Genomic DNA, 20,500 nt, shown 5'->3' with positions numbered 1-20,500 from the left:
ATCTGGCAGACTGAAGTGTCAGATTGGTTCATAAATGAGCATAAAGAAAAGTAATGATGCCTATTCTGACACCAACTGGTAGACCGCACTACAACTCAATTCCGAGCTAACCACTCAGGGTTAGTGTCAGACTCCACAGGTTATGGGCGTGGTCCCCAACAACACGGCCCTTGCTTCAGATGCCAGCCACACTTTGGCATTCCCAGGCCACCTGCACTTCTGCCCAACTAGTTAAAATCCAGGGGTTCCCATGAACCCCTCAAGTTCATTTCACTAGAATGATTTACAGAAATCAGGAAAGTGCTACAAGACCTAAGATTACCACTTTATTATCAAGGTATAGATCAGAACCAGCTAGACAAAGAGATGCCTAGGGCAAGGTCTGGGGGGGTTCTCCAATGGAGAGCTTCTCTGCCTTGTCCCCGTGGAATTAGGGCATGTCACCCACTTGCCGCATTAATGTATTTGCTGCCCAGGAAGCTCCAGGAGCTCAGTCTCCAAAGTTTTTGTTAGGGTTTTATTAAGTAGGCACTATTGATTGAATAATTGACCACATGACTGGCAGTCTTCAGCCCTCCTCCCCACACCATGGGGATCAGGAAGTCAGGCTGACCTACTGTGGCTCAAAGTCCCAACCCTGTGACCCATGGTTGGTCTTTGTGGTAACCTGACCTGATCCTGGGTCATCCCATTACTCGGACACTCAGGTGTGATCCAAAGAACTCATGAATAACAGGCACTCAAGAAATTCCAAGGATTTAGAGGTTAACTATCAGGAACCAAGGACAAAAGCCAGTCAAATTTTTAATTACATAACAACGCCTCATCAGAGTTGGTTGTTTTAAAATATAATTTTAATTCTAGAGATGCACCGTGAAACTTCTTTTATTATTTTTTAAGTTTTTTACTTCCATAGGTTTTTGGGGAACAGGTGGTGTTTGGTTACATGAGTAAGTTCTTTAATGGTGATTTGTGAGATTTTCGGAGCACCCATCACCCAGGCAGTATACACTGAACCCAATTTGTAGCACTGTGAAACTTCTCATAAGGAAGCTGGAGTTGAAACTTTGCACTCCACCACTTAGTAGCCATTAAACTTTGGGCAAATTACTTATCTTTTCTGCCTCAATTTCCTCATCTTTAATGTGCAGATGACAGGAGAAGAGCTTCCTGGGGTGTTTGCGGATTAAATGTGTTTGTGAGTGGAAAGCACGCTCAGAATGGTGCCCAGCTCAAAAATGGTACTATGTAAGTTTTTATTAGTTGTAAGTTTCAAGGGGCTTTCGTCCCAGCAATTGGATATCACTGTCCCCCTTTGTCCCACCTTCAGTGTCAGAGAAGTGCCCTGAAGGATCAGGTTGGGTTATGGGACTCAGGAGGCATTGCTTTATGGGGCCTTTTTTCCAGCAGGAAATTCAGAGCTCAAAATTGGGTATTACCCTGTTAAGGCTGCCATACAAGCCAGCATGCTCAACTACATTTTCAATTGTGTATTCAACTCGATTGGAAATGGACGCATGCAGGGTATAACTGGTACAAAAAAATAGGAATTTAATCTTGGGGGCCAGCCCTCATGATAGGTACGTGTGTGTGGCACCCTATATCCTAGGTATCGTACATGTAAGTGGCAGCTATTCCGTAACTAAACATTTTGCATTTACAAAATCTCACTCATGGGGAGATGTTAAGGGAAAACAGCGCTGTTCATGCAAGCCTTTTCTTAATCCCCGGGGCCCTACTAAGTGTCCCTTGTGCAGACTTTAACACAGGAAGCTGACTCTTAGTTCTGTGGTTGCAGGAACTTGGCAAAAGGCAGCTCCCATGGAGGACATGCTGTCCCCCCCCAGCCTGCCGACATCAGGTGCTGGGCTGCCTTGCTGAAGCAGCTGTTATCATATTGCCAGCTTCTGCAAACTTAATTCAAAAAATGATTTCTTTGTGATTGGCATGTTTGCATTGTAGCAAACTTTGGTTCAACATATTGTTAGAATACATAATACTGTAATTTAGGATTATTTTATTAGCAGTAAAGGGTTTTATAATTCATTTTAAAAGTTGTAATGGGCTTGAGCATCTTCAGTATAGTTTAATAATACAGCATTTTATAGCTGGCTGTAAAATTTCAGATTACGGTTTTCGCAATGGCGCAATTCTATTTTATAGTTTAATAATTGTTCAAATGAAGGAGAGTGTAAAGTTCCTAAAAACCAATTTAATGACTTAGAAAAATAGCTTTTATCAAAATCTATTGCACACCTTTAATGAACCCAGATGTCACCTTTTCAACAAAGGCAGGTCATGGGATCTATTTTTCTCAGCAACAATGTAGGCAGATGCCCTCTCAATTAAGCACACAGAGTGTGGTATCTCTAAATTATAATTTTTCTCTTTTATCCCTAATCTCCTATAGCAAGAATAAGCGTATTTTCCAAGCACTAGGTGAACACCAGTGAGGCCAGGAGAACTCCAACTTAAACAGGCGATAAATTGGTTCTCTCCAGAGAAGATTTTCATTTTACAGATGGCCTCTTGATCACACTGCCTGAACCCCAGCTCCTAACTCTTATAAAGTCTCTTATGAACGCCTCCAAATAACTCATAGTTTACTATTCTATAAAGTGAATGGCAGAAAGGGAGCCCTACCTGATAATTTAATTATATATTATCATTACGAGTAATACAAGTGTTATCATATATTATAGCATCTGGGAGAAGGCATGATCTCGTTGTCATTGGAATTATAGTTCATGTTATTTATATTTCTGGAATTTGCCATGGGTATGTTTTGAGGCAACAAAAGCCAGTAAAAGAGGTGGCCCAGGGATACAAACACAGTTATCACATAGCTTAGGGAGCACACCATGGGGAATTAGATCCCAGGACCCTTGAATACAGTGTGATTATTGAGCGAACCAGCTCTGGCTCAGAGCCCTGTTTCTGCTACACAGAAATGGAAAAGGTCAAAGGAAGTCACGTGTGGCTGGGCTGTTTCCTCTGAGGTGCAGTCTGGTTGACCTGGGGTTCACAGCCCATTACCACTCTGTGCTATAAGCAGTGGTACCTTTATGTGAACAAAGAGCAGGCTTATTTTGAACTCTCCACCTGGTAAATACTTTGGGAAGAGGTCACCTGCAGCGCTTAGAACCCCTTTCTTCTATCACCCTGAAACGACACAGGCTTCCTTTTTTTTGGTTTCTCATTCAGTTCTCTAGTCGTCTGACCCATCTTTGTCAGCTTGGCTCCAGGGTGTTTCCGTGGAATTTTGGTGTTCCTTGGGAACAATGTAAGGCTATCCGTGCCTGCCATTTGGATATGTTTTGGCAGGTTTCAGTCATCTCAGCAAAGATGCCACAGCTGGAAGACATTCTTGCTGCCTTCAGACAGGCATTAGCTCTGGGCTTCAGCTGTTGTCTCCTCTTATTCCTCACCCCAAAACACCCCAGTACTATGTTATAGTACCCCAGTACTATGTTAGTACTATGTAGTGGACAGCACTTAGTGATTCTGTGGTCCCATGGAGAATGGAGGCAATACCATCCTTTGTTTTGCTCCAGTCCGACACTCACTTTAAGATAACAGAGCTCGGCCAGGCACGGTGGCTCACGCCTGTAATCCCAGCACTTTGGGAGGCCGAGGTGGGTGAATCACGAGTTCAGGAGATCGAGACCATCTTGGCTCACACGGTGAAACCCCATCTCTACTAAAAATACAAAAAATTAGCCAGGCGTGGTGGCGGGCGCCTGTAGTAGTCCCAGCTGCTCGGGAGGCTGAGGCAGGAGAATGGCGTGAACCCGGGAGGCGGAGCTTGCAGTGAGCCGAGATAGCGCCACTGCAGTACGGCCTGGGTGAAAGAGCAAGACTCCGTCTCAAAAAAAAAAAAAAAAAAAAAAAAAAGATAATAGAGCTGAAGCAAAACACAGCATCAATTGTACTGATGCCTGACAAGTGATCATGCAAACAAGTACAGGGTGGTTAGTTTCCAGTGTTGATTTTTTAAGAAAAGGAGGCTATGGTACTTAGGAGAAGATGCTGAAGGGCCAGGCCTCTTGCTACAATAAAATCCAAACCCTCTGCAGGCTAAGATGGAGAGTAGCTTAATCTCTTTGGTCCTTGGATTTATCATCTAAAATATGAGAATGATAAATGCTACTGCCTAGGAGTGTTATAATTATTAAACAAATTAAAATCCTTCATCTCAGTAACTCAGCCTCCAGGACAGTAACATTTATACCATTATTTTATTCTCCTGGGTGGTCTTTGCTGATGATGACATAGGAGGAGTCTGTGCTGAGGTGGCATCCGGTGACCTTTACCCCAAAATTCATCTGAGAAATGAACCTGAGCATCATATAGGTGTGCTACCTTGCAAAAATAGACCAATTGTTTGATCACCCATTTATGATGTCTTCTCCTAAGCACTTTTTTTTTTGAACCACTATTCTCAAAAAAAGAGAAAGACTTAGAGAGAGGATGGGAAGATAAGGTCCTCTTCAGTGCATTATGGGAAAAGCCATTAGGCCACCTGCACCTGTGGTCCAGAGGGCACTGAGGCCAGCCCATCAGAAGGACAGTAATTCAGCCCTTGGACAATTGCTTAACCCAACTGCCGGGTAATAAACATGCTTAATAAAAAGGAATAGGACGTCTGCACCATCTTGGCTATAAATATGCTCTCTTGTTCTGGGTAACCTGTGAGAATACCTCTGAGCACACTTAGATCACATACTATAAATAAATCCAATTTCTTATATCCCCTACTGACCTTTTATCCTTAGGACTTCTAGCCAACCGTGCTCCCCTGAATAATAGGTTCTGCATGTTCTTGAACCATGGAACTCCCTTATGTGGAAGCAAACAGCCCTGGTTCTCTTATTGGGTAAAATTCAACCAAGAGCATCCCTCCTCTCTGCCCCTTATATTTCAAACCCAAGAAAATGAGACTGTCTAGAGAGGAAACTCAAGACAGTGGGCACTGAGTCAACATTTTGGGAGTATTCCCCAGGGCGGCTGTCCCCTGCCTGCCCCTCTGCTGCAGGGACCTCAGAGAGGCACTTACCACTGGCATCTTGGAGGAGCAGAAACCTCCTGGCCTGGCTTGACCTCTGACTTCCTACAGAAGCTGCATTTGCAGAAGTTGCTCCTGGTTTCTGGGGTGAAGCTTGGGAGGACACACTTGGGCTCTGTCTTCCTTTTCAGACTCTGTTGATTCTGTGCTGCCTGAGCTGTCTCTGTCCATGCTGGCTGTGTGAGCCTGGGCTTATGACTGCACCTCTCAGAACCTTCCTTAGCTGTCACCAGGATAATGAGCTGTTTCTGAGGGTTGATGTAAGATATGGGAGACAATGGACAGCTGTCTAGCATGGAGTCAATATGCATTGATTTTTAGAGTCAGAGTGACTGGGTTCAAATCTTAGCACAGCCTCTTCAAGCTGTGGAAACCTGAGCAAGTCATCACCTCTCAGAACCCCTGTTCCTGACCCATAGGAAAGGGGAGCGCGCCCCTCAGAAAGAAAGTTGTTTCGGCGATGGGTGTATTTGGTAAAAGGCAGATGGGATCATCATCGGTGAAGGCTATTTGTGATAGTAATGATCACAGTCATCATCACTATTCATCTACTTGGTTTTCCTATACTTTCTAGAATCTTTTTCTCTGAAAGCACATATTCTAAAAAAATTGTAAAGGTTTTTTGCTTTTACCTTGTTTTTTGCAACACCAACCACGTTCCATCTTCTGAACCAGAGGATGAACAAAAGCCCCTGGTCCGTTGTGTCTCCAAACTGTGGTGTTTTCTATCAAACCTTAGTTACCACCATAAGTCACAGAGCCATTACGGGGCCGCACTCAGCTGCATATAAACGCACAGGAGAATGAGAGGCTTAATAAATATTATCTGATGGCGATGAGGATGCGTGTCTGATGAGATAGGCTTCATGCACTTCTCATCAGGGACAACAATGAATCTTTTCTGTTGCTCTTGCACATTTGCATTCCCAACTGCACATTCTGAGAAAACAAATGTTTCATTTTAGGGCCGTCCCTCCTACTTGCCTTTATACCATTAATGCTGAATGTTCGTGATACAAAACAGCCGCCCTCACCCCAAACCAAAACGTCTTCAAAATGTCTTTCACACATTTTTGTCATTATCTTATTGTTAATTGCGCATAATTTTCTAAAATACAGCTCATAATTGCTTCTTGTCTGAATATTTTACTAATCAAGCAAGTTAACCATGAATGAAAACAAACAGTTCTCTAATGTATTTCTGCAACCTGTGTCTGCCCCAGCCTGGGGAAAAGCAAAAAAGATGTAAGGTGATCCTGTGAAGGTATGAAAAGAAGAAGTAAGCCCAGCCAGGGCACCCTGTGAAGCTCCATGCTGTAGACAGAGTCTGCACGCAGCACTCCTTGCCATCTTGCCATTAGCATTAAATTACAAGTGCAAAGCTGCAGGCATCCTTTTATGGTGCACTGGAGACTGACAGGGAAGCCCGAGGGAATGCTTAGCTAATGGAGGACTGTTGATATATCTTACTGGACTGTGTCTCTTTCATTGCATTCATTTTTAAATCTGAGGAATCACAGATGATCACAAACTGATTCTCTTCAATACAATGTTCGCAAGCCCAATTAGCGTGAGGTTTTGCATTTCCCACTTTTGCCTCTATCAAAGAATGACCATCAACCACAGAGAGGCTAAGAGATTGTCCACAGCAACTTGAATTTTGAAAGGACTTCCATCTAGCGTATCACATTAGATTTTCACAACCCTGTGATTTAGACAGTAGGGCAGGAATGACTGGAATCATGGATGATGGTTGGACAGCTAGGACTAGGAAACTTGTAACCTGTGCTCTTTTTTTTTGTTGTTTTGTTTTGAGATGGAGTCTGTCTCTGTCACCCAGGCTGGAGTGCAGTGGTGTGATCTCAAATCACTGCAACCTCCACTTCCCGGGTTCAAGCAATTCTCCTGCCTCAGCCTCCTGAGTAGCTGGGATTACAGGTGCGCGCCAACATGCCCTGCTAATATTTTGTATTTTTAGGAGAGATGGGTTTTCACCATGCTGGCCAGGCTGGTCTCGAACTCCTGACCTCATGATCCACCCACCTCAGCCTTCCAAAGTCCTGGGATTACAGTTGTGAGCCACCGCACCTAGCCAACCTGTGCTCTTTTTACCATACCATATCAGTCAAGCCAGTACCAGCAGCAAGTTCTAAATTGTAGCAGAAGTTCTCTTAACTGACACTCATTTAGCCAGCTCGCTATAGAAGCCAGCCTGTCCCTTCCCCTGCAAACATACTGGCTACTGCACAAGACCCACTGCATGGGCCACACTAGTGGGCTTTGCTTCTTCTACCCACAAGTGCTCCTCACTCTCTCCAGTTGGGATGCAGGCTTAACAAGCATCAAATATATTTTGTGCTGGTTGTAGTTGGTATTTTTGCTTACATCATTTGCTAAATATTACATAAATCACTGAAATAGGAGCACAAAAAAAGGACAATTGCTTCAATGCAAACTAAGTTGAATATATCTGAAAAGGCAAATTCCTTAAAAAAAAAAAAAAAAAAGCCTTTGGATTAGGTGTGGGTGAGATGACTACAAACGACCGAGTGCAATTATAAAAACATAGGAATATTGTGTACTGAGATTCTTCTGTGGGTGTCAAACGTCACTCCTGTTTTAAGGAAACTGAAACCAGGAACTGTAGACCAGGAATTATAGACGTGGCTTATGCAAAACATAAGCCAGGGAACTCCAATCAATAGATTCTTTAGAAAAAAAAAAAAAAAAAAAAAGAATAAAGATGGTCCTGGTCACATAATCCAAAAATCAGTAAAGGAATAATATTTAGACATTAAAGTTTCATACAGACATACCATTTCTAAGTGATTTTACTTTTTAATTTCCCAATTGACCACCTATGGGCCCAGTCCCCAATCAGGTCAAAGAAGAGGGTTTCTGATCTAGGCTTGGCACTAAGCTGAAACTAAATTTCACAGTTCAACACTGACTGTCCCATTGGTGCCAGGAATCTAAGATCTTCGCTGCTGGAGCCTGTCTGTCAGCTTCAAGGCTAGGATCCCCACACCCAAACACACACATCTGGAATCTGGCTTTATTTCAACTCACTATGCACCCATTATGGGAGGCTTTACCTAAATGTAGCCCAACCTGTCTGAGCTATGCCTCCTCCGAGTAAGAAAGTATGACTGCAGGTCCCTCATCCTGTGACTCGACCTGCCCAGACTAATGAAAGAAACTTGGCACCCCTGGGCCTTCCTGAAACCTGTGCTGAGTGAAATACCTTTACAAGGCCTTCTAAGAGCTTAATGTCATGAAAGCCTCTGGCTGAGGTTCAGGCAACACAGAGACAAAGCATCTTTGGGGGGAGCAGGTAGAGGAGACCAGACAGTCCCAGGCTCAGTGGTAGAAGAGTCACCCAGGGCTACTCCAGCCCCTTCTCAGAAGCACGCTCGCCCAGCCTCACCCTGGCCGCCCTCACAGCCGCTGGTTTTCTTTCTGGCCTGGGCCAGGGTCCGTGGGGCTTGGCAGAATTAAGCTTGGAGGAAATGGATCCCTTCGTTGCTGAGCTCAGGCTCTGGAAGAAAAACACCCAAGCCCACAGGCTCAGAGCAGGCTTTATTTATGTGTCCACTTGTTTTACACAGCTGACTTTACTGGACATTATTCAGACCAGTGGTTGCAAGTGACTGTTACCAAGTTTGTAGGAAAAGCAAACCTCCAGGAAGGTAAGTTTCAAAATAGAGAGTGGCAGATGTTTTCGAAAGGCTGGCCAACTGCTTGGGACCAGACCAGCAATAAAACTTCTCCCAGCAATCCCAGATGTCAATAGGCAAAATCCAAAGCCAAAAAAAAAAAAAAAAAAAAAAAAGGCTCCAGACTTCTAGGTGGGCCACCATTACTTAGCTTGGATTCACTAACAAGGAGCTTCTTTTTTCTGTCTCCTTTTTATATACAGAAATTAATTTGGGCAAATTGGTATCTCGTACACAATAGAATTGTTATATAGTAAGTATTTCCTATTGAAGTCTGTAAGCAGGTGAGTCTATCTATTAAAACACAGTGTGAATGATGCTTACTTGGAAGCAGGTTCCTCTGCTCAGTTAACCTCAATTAGGTACATACTCTTCTTCCCATGGCTTGTCTTACAAGGGAACATAAAATATGTAGATTTAAACTGAGAAATGGCTTTGAGTTCTGGACTTCTGCTTCTGGACTGTTTTGGGACGAACTCATACAGTGGTTTTCCCTAGCAAAGGTCCAGTTTGTGCTGCAGAAGAGACTCGTATGCTAATAAACGGGTATTGACAAGTGTGATAGATGCAGCTAGGTACTTAGTGAGTGCTGGAGAGCAAAGTTGATTGCATTTTACAGTCTGTGTATTTCTCTGTTTATTGCTTGTATTCTGTCATTAAGCAAACAGGTTCCTAATATAGCAAATCTCTCTAATCAGTAAAGCAAGGAAGAAAAGAACCAGAGCATCATTAATTATGACTATTTGGCTGCAGACTGGACAGTCTGTTGCTATTGGATTGGGCAACTTCCCCTGGTTTTATTTTCTGGAGGTAGAGCAGAAACTGGCTTTTCTTATGCGTGGAGGAGAACAGAGAAATGTTCCATGCCCTGCTGGCTGACAGCTGCCTAAAATCTGGAGCTTAAATACTGGCTTCTCTACAGAAATGGAGTCCTGGGGCAGCAAAGGCCAGGCTCCGGGTGAGTGCACTTTTAAGTCTCCAATTCCGTAATCAGAGTGAGCATGCTGCTCGCAAGCCTGACCTGTCCCCAGAGCTTGGGGAGAGCCTGCTGTGGGCAGAACCCGCATAGGGACTGGGCTGAGAGCTATAAATGATGTGTGCATCTCTGCGTTCTGCACAGGGAAGCTGCTGGCACCACGGCAGGCTTTCCAAATGCTAATCACTGGGGTAAAAAGCAGGAGAGGCACTGCTCTGACTCCAAGTAACAGAGGTTAACAGCCTCTAATGTATTTATTAACCCTCTGGTGCCAGGGACTGGCGAGGTCTGTCCCCCCACAATTACAGTGCCCTGAAAATTCATTTATGCGACGTGCCTGGACTTGGGGATTACCACCAGTGACACTTTTATAATATGAGAGCAACAGCTGCTGGAGAGACAAGGCTTCACATGCCTAAAAAACAGGTTTCCCTGGTTTTCCAGAATGTAGGGAAGGCGTTTGGTCTGGAGACAGGCTTCTCTAGTATGATTTTCATCTTCCCGTTCTCAAGATGAAAACCTCAAGGTACTATACTTTGGTGGTGGTGTTTCCCCCAACTCAGAGTCAGGCAGCTTCTCCTAAACTTTATAGCTATAAATTGGAGTTAAGAAACACCCTTTCTTAAAAAGGATTAAATAATTCATTTTTCAACATACTGTAAGAATAGTTCGAATTGATTTTTCGAAAAATGAAATGCATCTTCTCTTCTTCATCTCTTGTTAAAAGACATATCGTGTTAAAATCACAAACTGTAAGGCATGGTGTCTGCATAGGTGCCGGCTGGCTGAGCTCTTTGTCAGCTCTCTGCATTTCTCATAATCATCAGGGCTGTGAGGCTCACTGAAGGGCCCCTGAACACTGTGCCAGCCCTTCTATTATTACACCCTTGGTTTTACCAGTTTGTAACTCAGGAATAAAAGGTGCTCTTCCCGTTTCTAATTTACCTCATACCTTACAAAGTCTCAGGAGTCTGGGGTTTATTTTTTCCTTCTAATTTTCCTGGGACGTCCCAATTTGCAGCAACTGAGACAGCATTTAAAGTGTGTAAGTACTTTTTTGTGATAGCTGAGAGCGGGAGACGCCCTGCAGTTTTATCTGTTTGCATTTATCGTACCTGACTAGGAAGACAGTGATAGCTTGATGATGTTTTCAGAAATGCTCAGGATAAAAGCCTTTAAAATGTGGAAATAACAGGTTTCTCAGACTTCCAAAGTGGGTTTTAAAATGCAGATTTTCTTAAGTAGACTCCGGATCTGCGGAGGTAGATTTCTGACCCTCAGTGGTCACAGGAAGTTCACACTGCATACAGGACTCATAAGCATGCAACTAGCCAGAAGTTCATAGGTCTACATCCCAGGCTCTGACCCTCTCTCTGCGGCATGCCCGCTGTGAGAGTTCCTGGACTTCCAGCCTGATGATGTCTGTTGTTGACCCCATCCAGTCTAGACAGCCAACACACTGTGGCCCTCATCTCATTTGGAGTGAGATTTAAAGAGATCTCAAACCTATATGCAATGCTTTGATTCTGCTAATCAGACTCACAGAGCTGACAGTGGCCCATGCCAGGTTTAGGTGCAACTCCAGAGCCTCTCTGCTCAGCGTGTGCTGCTGTAGGGCTTTCCCGAGCACCCAGACTGCTCTGTAGGAAGCTTGTTAACACACAATGTAAGCAGAGTCTTTAGAGTCCTGTGTGTGGACTGCTAAGCCTCTGGAGTGCTGAGTACCTCTGTGGGTTGGGAAGATGTTTAATGGGAGAGAAGGCGTTTTGTCAGAGCATTCCCTGTAGGGATCTGGCTGCATGTTCTTACTTGGACTCAGCAGTTCTTCCAGTTATGCCAATCGGAATGGTCCTCCAGGCAAGATGAGCTTGAGAGGTGCTGCTTCCAGCTTTAGCCAATGGGACTACACGGAGACAAGGCCAGAAACTGACATTTTCCTTTATACAGAGGCCAATGGGATACCCTCTTTGGGGGAACAAGAACTTAGCGACTGCACAGACTTGGAGCTGATCTAAATGCATTTTCCTGTGTAATTGAAGTTATGCCTGCCATTTCCAGATAGAAGACAAGATCCTTGGAGTTTACACCTGTGCGTGTCTCCCTGGTTGAAAGCTTATAAATTCTGAATGTAGTGTGAAACCCTCCGTGACTAATGAGGGTCAGAAATCTACCTATGCAGGCAGAGTCCACTTAAGAAAACCTGTTAAGATAGAGGCTTTTCTAGTCCATTGATGAAAGCCCCTTTCTAATCATTTAATAATAGTAGGATTATATACCCGCAGTATAGCTAATGAGTGTCACAGATTGAGGATACAATGAATGAAACACTGTCTTCTAGTGCTAATCATACTGAACAAAGTAGAAAGGAGGCCTTCCCAGCCCTTGGAACTCTTAGAAGCCACTGTGGTCTACGACACTGAGGTGCAACTTAGCTGTGACCACAAGCATAGAAAGAACTTGAGGACATAATGCATCCCAGTCTAGAAATCACGCCGCCTTCCCTGTGCAATTCAGTAAATTTGTTAGTTATGCAAAGGCCCTTAGCAAGGGCTTATGTCTTTTATAGATTATGGCCTAGAAAAGGCAGAATGTGATGTTTTAGGGCCATTTTGGTGTCTGGGCACAATTCCAAACTTGAACAGAAATAAAACATGTAAAGCACTACACATTACTCTCTGTAGGTGACAATGCAATGGACCAGATTTGCTATTAATATAGATTAAAAGTAGGCTTTTGAATCAGGTTCAATTCCTCTTCCAATTTCCCCTCTGATCTTCTTATACATAACATTTAGTGACCTTTGAACAGCCCAGGGATGCTTCACGGTGTCTTATTCTTGATGCTTGTTTAAAGGTTTCTATTTCATATTCACAGCTGGCATATGCAAATATAGGTAAAGATTATGATGCCTCCCAAGTAGCATTATGGTCAATAAATTACTCCTTGGGTGAACATGCTATCATTTTAGCTTAGCATGTCTTCCAGGAGTTGCAAAAGTCACAACAGGCAGCCTGCCAGTGCCATCCACACAGAGCTGGTTGCCCAGGTCCTCCTTGATTCAAGTGTAACGCTTAACCAGGGCTCAGCCCGTTGACAAATAAGCTCTCTGACTGTCAGTGCCAAACGGCTCCTGTTGCTGGGGATGAGGAAGGAGCACCGTGGGAGTTCTTTGTGTGGATTTTCAGGAGAACCACTGTGATGCAGGAGGTAGCACATTTTCATTTAGGAATTGAAGAGACTGGGTCTGCCTCCTGCCTCTGTAAGTAAATTGTTGTGTGACCTTGAATTAGTCACTTAACTTCTCTGGGCTCTGTTTTCCTTTGTAAAATGAGAGGGTTGTACCGGGTCAGTAGTTTTCACATGCATTTTCACTGTAATTATTTGAGCAATGGGACCTTTCCTATAATGAAATTATCAGGTAGAAGCCCAGTGGAGGGTTATTCCAGTTGAGGAGAAACAGGGAGCTCAGTGCCTTCACAGCCCAGTCCCCTTGCAACTGCTCGGGAAGCCATTTTCAAATGGCTGGATTGAGGATCTGTACTGCTCTGTGTGATTCTTTGAGGATGCCCATCTGGAAGGGTCCCTGTCCTGTGCCTTAGCCCCAGATTCTGTGTGATCCTAAACAGTGACTAGTGAGTGGTTTCCTTACTAGAGAGAAGCCCCACGAACCCAGGGACCATGTCCTTTTTTGTTCATCACCATATACCCAGCATTGGTAAACAGTAGGTGCTCAGTAAGGGTTTGTTGACTGGAGCAATGAATAAACAAATGAGCAAACAAACAAGCCCAGGAAGGTCTCTGTCTGTATCACTAACAAATGCAGATGTTTATTGCAATGTTTTTACCTAGAAGGAGGTAATTCCCAAAAATTAACTTTAAGAAATGAGGGATTACTTCAAAACGTTTTCTTTAGTAACCTAGTCCTGGGCTGCTCCTTCGGGAGCCACTCGGCTTTGAAATGGGGTAAGTCTGAATTGAGATGTGCCATGCCAAACACACCAGATTTTGAACACTTAGTGTGGATAAAAAGAATGTAAAGTATCTTATTAATATTGAGTACATTTTGAAATGGTAATATATTGGGTTAAATAAAATATATTATTAAAATTAACTTCACCTGATATCTCTTTATTACATGGCTACTAGAAAATGTTCAATTATATATGGAGCTCACAGCTGTGTCTCACATATTTATCAGAGAGCATTGCCCTAGACAGCTGATTAATGGATCATCAGTAATTACTCTTCTGTATTATGTTTGAGCATTTTTTTTTTCTTGTCCCTCTCCAGGCACAGAAGCTGAAATCCAATGTGTCGGGCAATACGCACCTCTGTATTTCCAATGTAAGTATGTTTCTTTTGGAGGCTTCCTGCATTTATAGAAACATAGCCTTTGGGCCCCTGGGGGCAGGGTATCATATAAAGCATTCAAAGACAAGAAGGTATCCAGTCCACAAGAAATCTAAGCCACCCTCCATGACCGTCTGCCCTTTGAGCAAGGCGAAGACTTTGAATTCCAGTTCACAAAATTGGAAGTAAGCATGGGACCCGGAATCTTTGTCCAAGGATTAATACAAGTGTTCCAGGGCCCTGAGCCTCTCTGTGATCACAGTCATGTAAAATCATCCAGCACAGAGAAGATACATAGCAAATCTCACTGCTCACCAGATGTTCTCTATCTGTGGTGCCTCTGACCTCCACAGGCCCCCATGGGTAGATTAGAGCAGACACATTCCTCTCTACAGTTTACAGGCAAGGAGACCGATAATTCTGCTGTGTGTGGGCCCTGGTTCCTTGTGTAGGAGGGTGGCATTATGGGATTAAGCAGGTGCTGGTGACAGAGATGGAGGACTCTATCCTGGGGAAGGACAGCTGTGCTAGCTGGGAATCCAGAAGCCGGAGTTCTGGTTTGGTTCTCCCAGCAATGAGCAGGGCAAGCTCTTGCTCTCTCCAACTCCTCATCTATAAAATCTGGGATTGAACTCGCTCATGCAGGGAGAGGCTGCTCTGCCTGTCTCCAATGCTGTCAGTTACCTGTGCAACATGGAACCCTGGAGAGAGGGGTAAAGAATGACAGGGGTACCTGAACTCAGATATCTTCCCCCAAAATGAATTTAATAATCCCTAATGGAAGAGCAAGCAGTAAGCATTGGCCAGACACTTTATCAAAAGTATCTGGTTCTAACCCAGGTTCATGGTTTCTTCCCATAGTCAGTGAATTTAAGTCTCAGTGGTAAAATCTTGGTCAGCTTTGGTGAGTGGGTCAGCCAGTGGGGGAGTCGGCGGGAGAGAGAGAGTGTAAAGTATACTGTGGTAGAATGAAGACATGCAGTGGATGATAATGAAACCATTCTTCCTTACAGGGTAATTATGAAAAAGAAGGTCTCGGTGCTTCCAGCCACATAACCACAAAATCAATGGCTGCTCCTCCAAGCTGTGGTCTGAGCCCACTGCTGGTTCTGGTGGTAACCGCTCTGTCCACCCTATTATCTTTATCTTTAACAGAAACATCATAGCTGCATTAAAAAAATACAATATGGACATGTAAAAAGACAAAAACCAAGTTATCTGTTTCCTGTTCTCTTGTATAGCTGAAATTCCAGTTTTAGGAGCTCAGTTGAGAAACAGTTCCATTCAACTGGAACATTTTTTTTTTTTTTTTTCCTTTTAAGAAAGCTTCTTGTGATCCTTCGGGGCTTCTGTGAAAAACCTGATGCAGTGCTCCATTCCAAACTCAGAAGTCTTTGGGATATGCTGTATTTTAAAGGGACAGTTTGTAAATTGGGCTGTAAAGCAAACTGGGGCTGTGTTTTCGATGATGATGATGATGACAATGATGATGATTTTAACAGTTTTACTTCTGGCCTTTCCTAGCTAGAGAAGGAGTTAATATTTCTAAGGTAACTCCCATATCTCCTTTAATGACATTGATTTCTAATGATACAAATTTCAGCCTACATTGATGCCAAGCTTTTTTGCCACAAAGAAGATTCTTACCAAGAGTGGGCTTTGTGGAAACAGCTGGTACTGATATTCACATTTATATATGTACTAGCATTTTCCACGCTGATGTTTATGTACTGTAAACAAACAGTTCTGCACTCTTGTACAAAAGAAAAAACACCTGTCACATCCAAATATAGTATCTGTCTTTTAGTCAAAATAGAGAGTGGGGAATGAGTGTGCCGATTCAGTACCTCAATCCCTGAACGACACTCTCCTAATCCTAAGCCTTACCTGAGTGAGAAGCCCTTTACCTAACAAGAGTCCAATATAGCTGAAATGTCACTCTAATACTCTTTACACATATGAGGTTATATGTAGAAAAAAATTTTACTACTAAATGATTTCAACTATTGGCTTTCTATATTTTGAAAGTAATGATATTGTCTCATTTTTTTACTGATGGTTTAATACAAAATACACAGAGCTTGTTTCCCCTCATAAGTAGTGTTCGCTCTGATACGAACTTCACAAATACAGCTTGTCAAAAGCAGACTCTGAGAAGCCTCGTGCTGTAGCAGAAAGTTCTGCATCATGTTACCACGGACAGGCAGGAGGAAACAGAGCAGACAAGCATTGTCTTTTGCCATTGCTCGAAGTGCAAGCGTGCATACCTGTGGAGGGAACTGGTGGCTGCTTGTAAATGTTCTGCATCATCTCATGACATTCTTGTCATGACACAATCCAGTACCTTGGTTTTCAGGTTATCTGACAAAGGCAGCTTTGATTGGGACACGGAGGCATGGGCAGGTTGTCCTTTCTTTGGAAGCACATCCATGCTGGGATGCACAGTTCTTTTCCTAAGGATTGTGTTTACTCCCGATTGCAATGTCTTGGCCACTGTTAGGAGCAGTTTGGTCTGAAGGTCATTAAGGATCTGCTTGCATCTTGTTTCATGTCCTCCGTGACAGACTGCAGACCGTGTTAGGAAAGAAGGAAGGTTTGTGAATCAAGAGGGTTGACATTAGGTTTGGTGAGATGAGTTGGTTGGCACAGATCAGCAGAACAGGACCCTGGTGATAAGGCATCTGGCTTTGCTAACCACATATCATCTTCCATTATTCTCTTTCTTAACTAAGTAGACCCGAAAGTGCACTTTCGAAGTTTGGTTTAGATGGCGAGATTCCAAATCTACAATGATCGAGTACTGGTGGCCACTTTTCTCCAACATTAAGTAAAGAGGAGATTCCACCTTGAGAAAGTGCTGGGGAGCATTGGCTTTCTTCCCACATTGGTAGAGGAGATGGAGGAGGAAACCAGGGTGCACATTTCTACAGATCCCCTTTGCCTGCTGGTGTTTGCCTTGTAAGATAAGTCACTGGGGGAAAGGGGAAATCTATGAAATCCAAGATAAAGGCATAGTCTTTCAGCTCTATTGGTGTTCAAAGTACATTTGTGTCCAAATGTTAATCAACACAAATGTACAGTACTCCATACTGACTTTTTTCGCTTCAAAATGTTTTCAAGGGAAATTCAGCAGACACCCAACTGTATTTAATTAGTGAAAAGTTCTATAAAGACTCTTACTTTGAATAAACACATTAAATGTGTCAAAATATTTGGAATGCCAGTTATCTATGAGCGCATATCTCTTACAGAGTGTATTTTGTTTTCATTAAGGTATCTCTGTGTATCTACACTGGACTAATTGCATAGGGATCTGATTCTATGTGATCCGCTATAGAAAGCTATTGATTACTTCTGTAGTAACAGCAGCTCTAATGAGCTTCAGATGACCAAAGAGGAAATGGGAGTTTCAGTGCTAACAAGGGCAGCCTTCATTGAAGAATGCATGGGTAGGCAATATGTAAATTAAATTTTGAAAAGCCTCATCTGTCACCAACAAATATCTCATTTTTCTTCAGTGATAAAAGCATATTCAAGTTACCAGATCCTCAATTTGAAAATCAGTTGCTGATTAAATAAATAGGGGGAAGCATCTTGTTCAGGGCCAACATGTTGGAGAGATTCTTATCAAAGCAAGCCAAGCAAGGTTTCTGCCATTCAGTGTGATCTTAGTTTGACATGGTGACCCTAAAACATCATCATTTGCCCCAGAACTGGAGCACAATGATTTAAATCATTTACCTGTCTCACTTCTTCTTGGCGTGCTTAAAAGCAAAAATGATTCACTACTTCCTGTCCTTCAGTCCGGGCATTTGGGGTGCCACTGAAGACAGGGGTTATCTGCTGAGGTTTGGGTGTCTTGCAGGAAGTATCTCATTGCAGTTGATTTTGATGAAACCAAGCAGTAACTAGGGTCCATGCAGACCATGACTCCCTGATTACATCTAGCCACATCTAGCCATGCCCTACTTATTTCAGAGAGAAAGAGAGGGGGAATAAAGGCAGTATTGCCACACTGATTAGAAGCACATTCATTCCACTTTGATGTTGAATATTTTTGACCGATACATGCTTGAGTATCTTTTTAATAGAGCACATGAAGGAAGAAGCGCACAATATAGAGAAGGAATTGAGAATGCCAATTACATATTTATTTTTCCATACCTGATTTTTTTCAAGTCTGTAATAAAAAAAGTATAAGTTCAGATTAACATAGGTTATTTTTCATGAAGTATAGCAAACGATCTAGAATGTGATAGGAGTGTGGTTTCCATTTCATTTTTTTTTTTTTAACACACTTTTGTGCTGTAGTAAGAATGTCTTAGAAGTTGTGTCTTCGAGTTCCTCAAACACCGGACAGGGCTGCCCCAGAGCTGCCTCAGCCTTTGATTTGATCCATATTCAGACACTTGCTATCTTGCATACACTCGGAGGATGGGCTGCTTCTAGCTGCTGCCCGTCTCCCTCTTGCCTTCTTGTCTCTAAATCAGACACTCCCAAGCACTCCATCTGCTGTACTAGGAGAGTGGGAGAGCCAAAGCATTTTGGAGTCCCTGTAAAGTGCCTGGGAAAAGAGATGTAAGAGCAGTGGGAGTTTATATAATTAGCGAATTCTTTTCTCAGAATTCAGCAGAAATGTATTTCTGTTGTTATTATTTACAAAATTGTGGCCTCAGAGGAGCTGTCTTTTGGAAAATAAGTTTTCATTCATGCAGTTAGACACGCACGATGTATTTGAATCAATAAACTGTGGACCAGAAAAGGGCTGCTTAAATGAATTCGCATGTTCTAATTCTCTTTCGAGGCTGTTGATGATCTCCTGGATTCATACCCCCATGATCTGTGTTGCTCTTGCCTCTGTTCTTTGATAAAGCACATCAGACTATGTGACACCCATCTTTTCAAGAACGACCTAAAAGCGATGACAACAGGCAGGAGTGAATTACCACTGGCCTAGGCACAGTGACAGCAGAAGGCCCACCTGAGCTTGGAGAGTTGGAGAGATAAGGCAAAATCAAGGTGCAACAGTGGGCCATGTTCCAAGGGTGAATGGATCAGAGTGTCCGCTGATGTTCCTTACTGATCAGAATAGGAACCTTCTAACAAAATAACAAAACAGCCAGAGTTCCTTGAATCAGGCAGAAGTTCTTTAGAGACAGGAAGCCAGAGCTATTAATAATATCCGAATGACAGAGGAAGGAATGTCTTATTAGAAATTCTAAAATAAAACAAGTGGGGATTTGGTTGGATACCCTTAGAAGCTACATTTTTCTCTCATCCCTAAGATAGATATCTCAAAAGTGTATATCTGACACCTCTTGACTTTGACACAGCTCTGCTTCTCAAGTGACCATTTGTTTTAAGTCTGTTGTCTAGAGTTCTTTGTGGGGGCTGGACCTCTGAAAAAGATTCTCACTGCAGAGGCCTTAAATCTGTGGTTTTTTCCACTGCCTCCATCCTAGGATGTATTCGGTAGGACATTTCATTTATATCAGGATATTGGCTGATTCAGCTCTCTTTCATTGTTATTATTCAGGCCTCCCTCCACCACCTTGTTCTTTATTGCCTAAGTATTGCCCTCCCCAATTCTTCATCATAATCGCTCTAAATTTAGTTTGACCCAAATTAATTTTTGTTCCAACAGATATATTTTAAGACAGAGAAGCCTCTCTTAGGAGCCAGATGATCTGAAGATGATGCTAATCCCCAAATAACGAAGTTCCTCCAGCTAACTCTCCTCTGAGCTCCCTCTTCTAAGCTTGGGGATTGGGGATGGTCTTATCCTTGCCAGGAATCCCTTTGTTGCTCCCAGTGTCTCTGATGAGCTTCTCCTCCCTCCCAGAGACAATGCAGGGGTGGTTTTCAGCAGAATGTGCCACCTGCACTTCTGATTGTTCTGAGACCCAGCCCAGAGGGGTGGAGAAGGCGCACAAACCCTATTCCAATAAACTGCCTGCAGAGAACCACAGCCTGCTAATAGTCATTGAGGTCTCAGCCCCCTAAGGTCTCCAAGCTCATTTGACCAGCACAGCTGCGACTTCGGCTGTCTGCCTCTGGCAGGTGCCAATATCAGCATCTTGTCCCACTGCCATGGGGAGTTAATTTTTGCTCCAGGGCAGCTGCCAAGCCCAGCACTGGCATCAATAGAAGGTTTTCTCTGATTTTCTTCTCTTCATCTCAGGCTAGGCTTTCTTACCAATCCCCAATTTTGTTTTGTAGGGCGCCAGGAGACAACTGGCCAGAGATCTTTGGCCTCTTACTTAGTTTGAACATCTCTTGCTGCTCACACCCAGGCTTCTTCAGCAGAAAGCATGACCCATAGTAGGTACTCAGAAACTGGTTGAATGAAAAACCTTGACATTTAAGGGCTTTATTCTGTCATACAGTAGCAAG

The 20,500-nt window shown here is 43.2% G+C and overlaps 1 protein-coding gene across 7 annotated transcripts in view; it reads left to right on the top strand.

Annotated features, from left to right (window-relative positions):
- GFRA1 (GDNF family receptor alpha 1) overlaps positions 1-17,318 on the top strand; it is a 209,487-nt gene extending 192,169 nt beyond the window's left edge. For all 7 annotated transcript variants that reach the window (XM_054522913.2, XM_054522912.2, XM_063727772.1 and 4 more), the window contains 2 exons: positions 14,048-14,101; positions 15,121-17,318. In XM_054522913.2, the coding sequence (XP_054378888.2) occupies positions 14,048-14,101; positions 15,121-15,273 (207 nt within the window). In that variant the 3' untranslated portion in view covers positions 15,274-17,318. The remainder of the gene's footprint in view (positions 1-14,047; positions 14,102-15,120) is intronic.
- Positions 17,319-20,500: the final 3,182 nt, after the last annotated feature.

Source organism: Pongo abelii, chromosome 8 (assembly GCF_028885655.2).
Source record: "Pongo abelii isolate AG06213 chromosome 8, NHGRI_mPonAbe1-v2.0_pri, whole genome shotgun sequence".
In the NCBI taxonomy this organism is placed as follows: Eukaryota; Metazoa; Chordata; class Mammalia; order Primates; family Hominidae; genus Pongo; species Pongo abelii.
The sequence above is the reverse complement of the archived record's forward strand: the minus strand, read 5'-3'. Positions and strand labels throughout refer to the sequence as shown.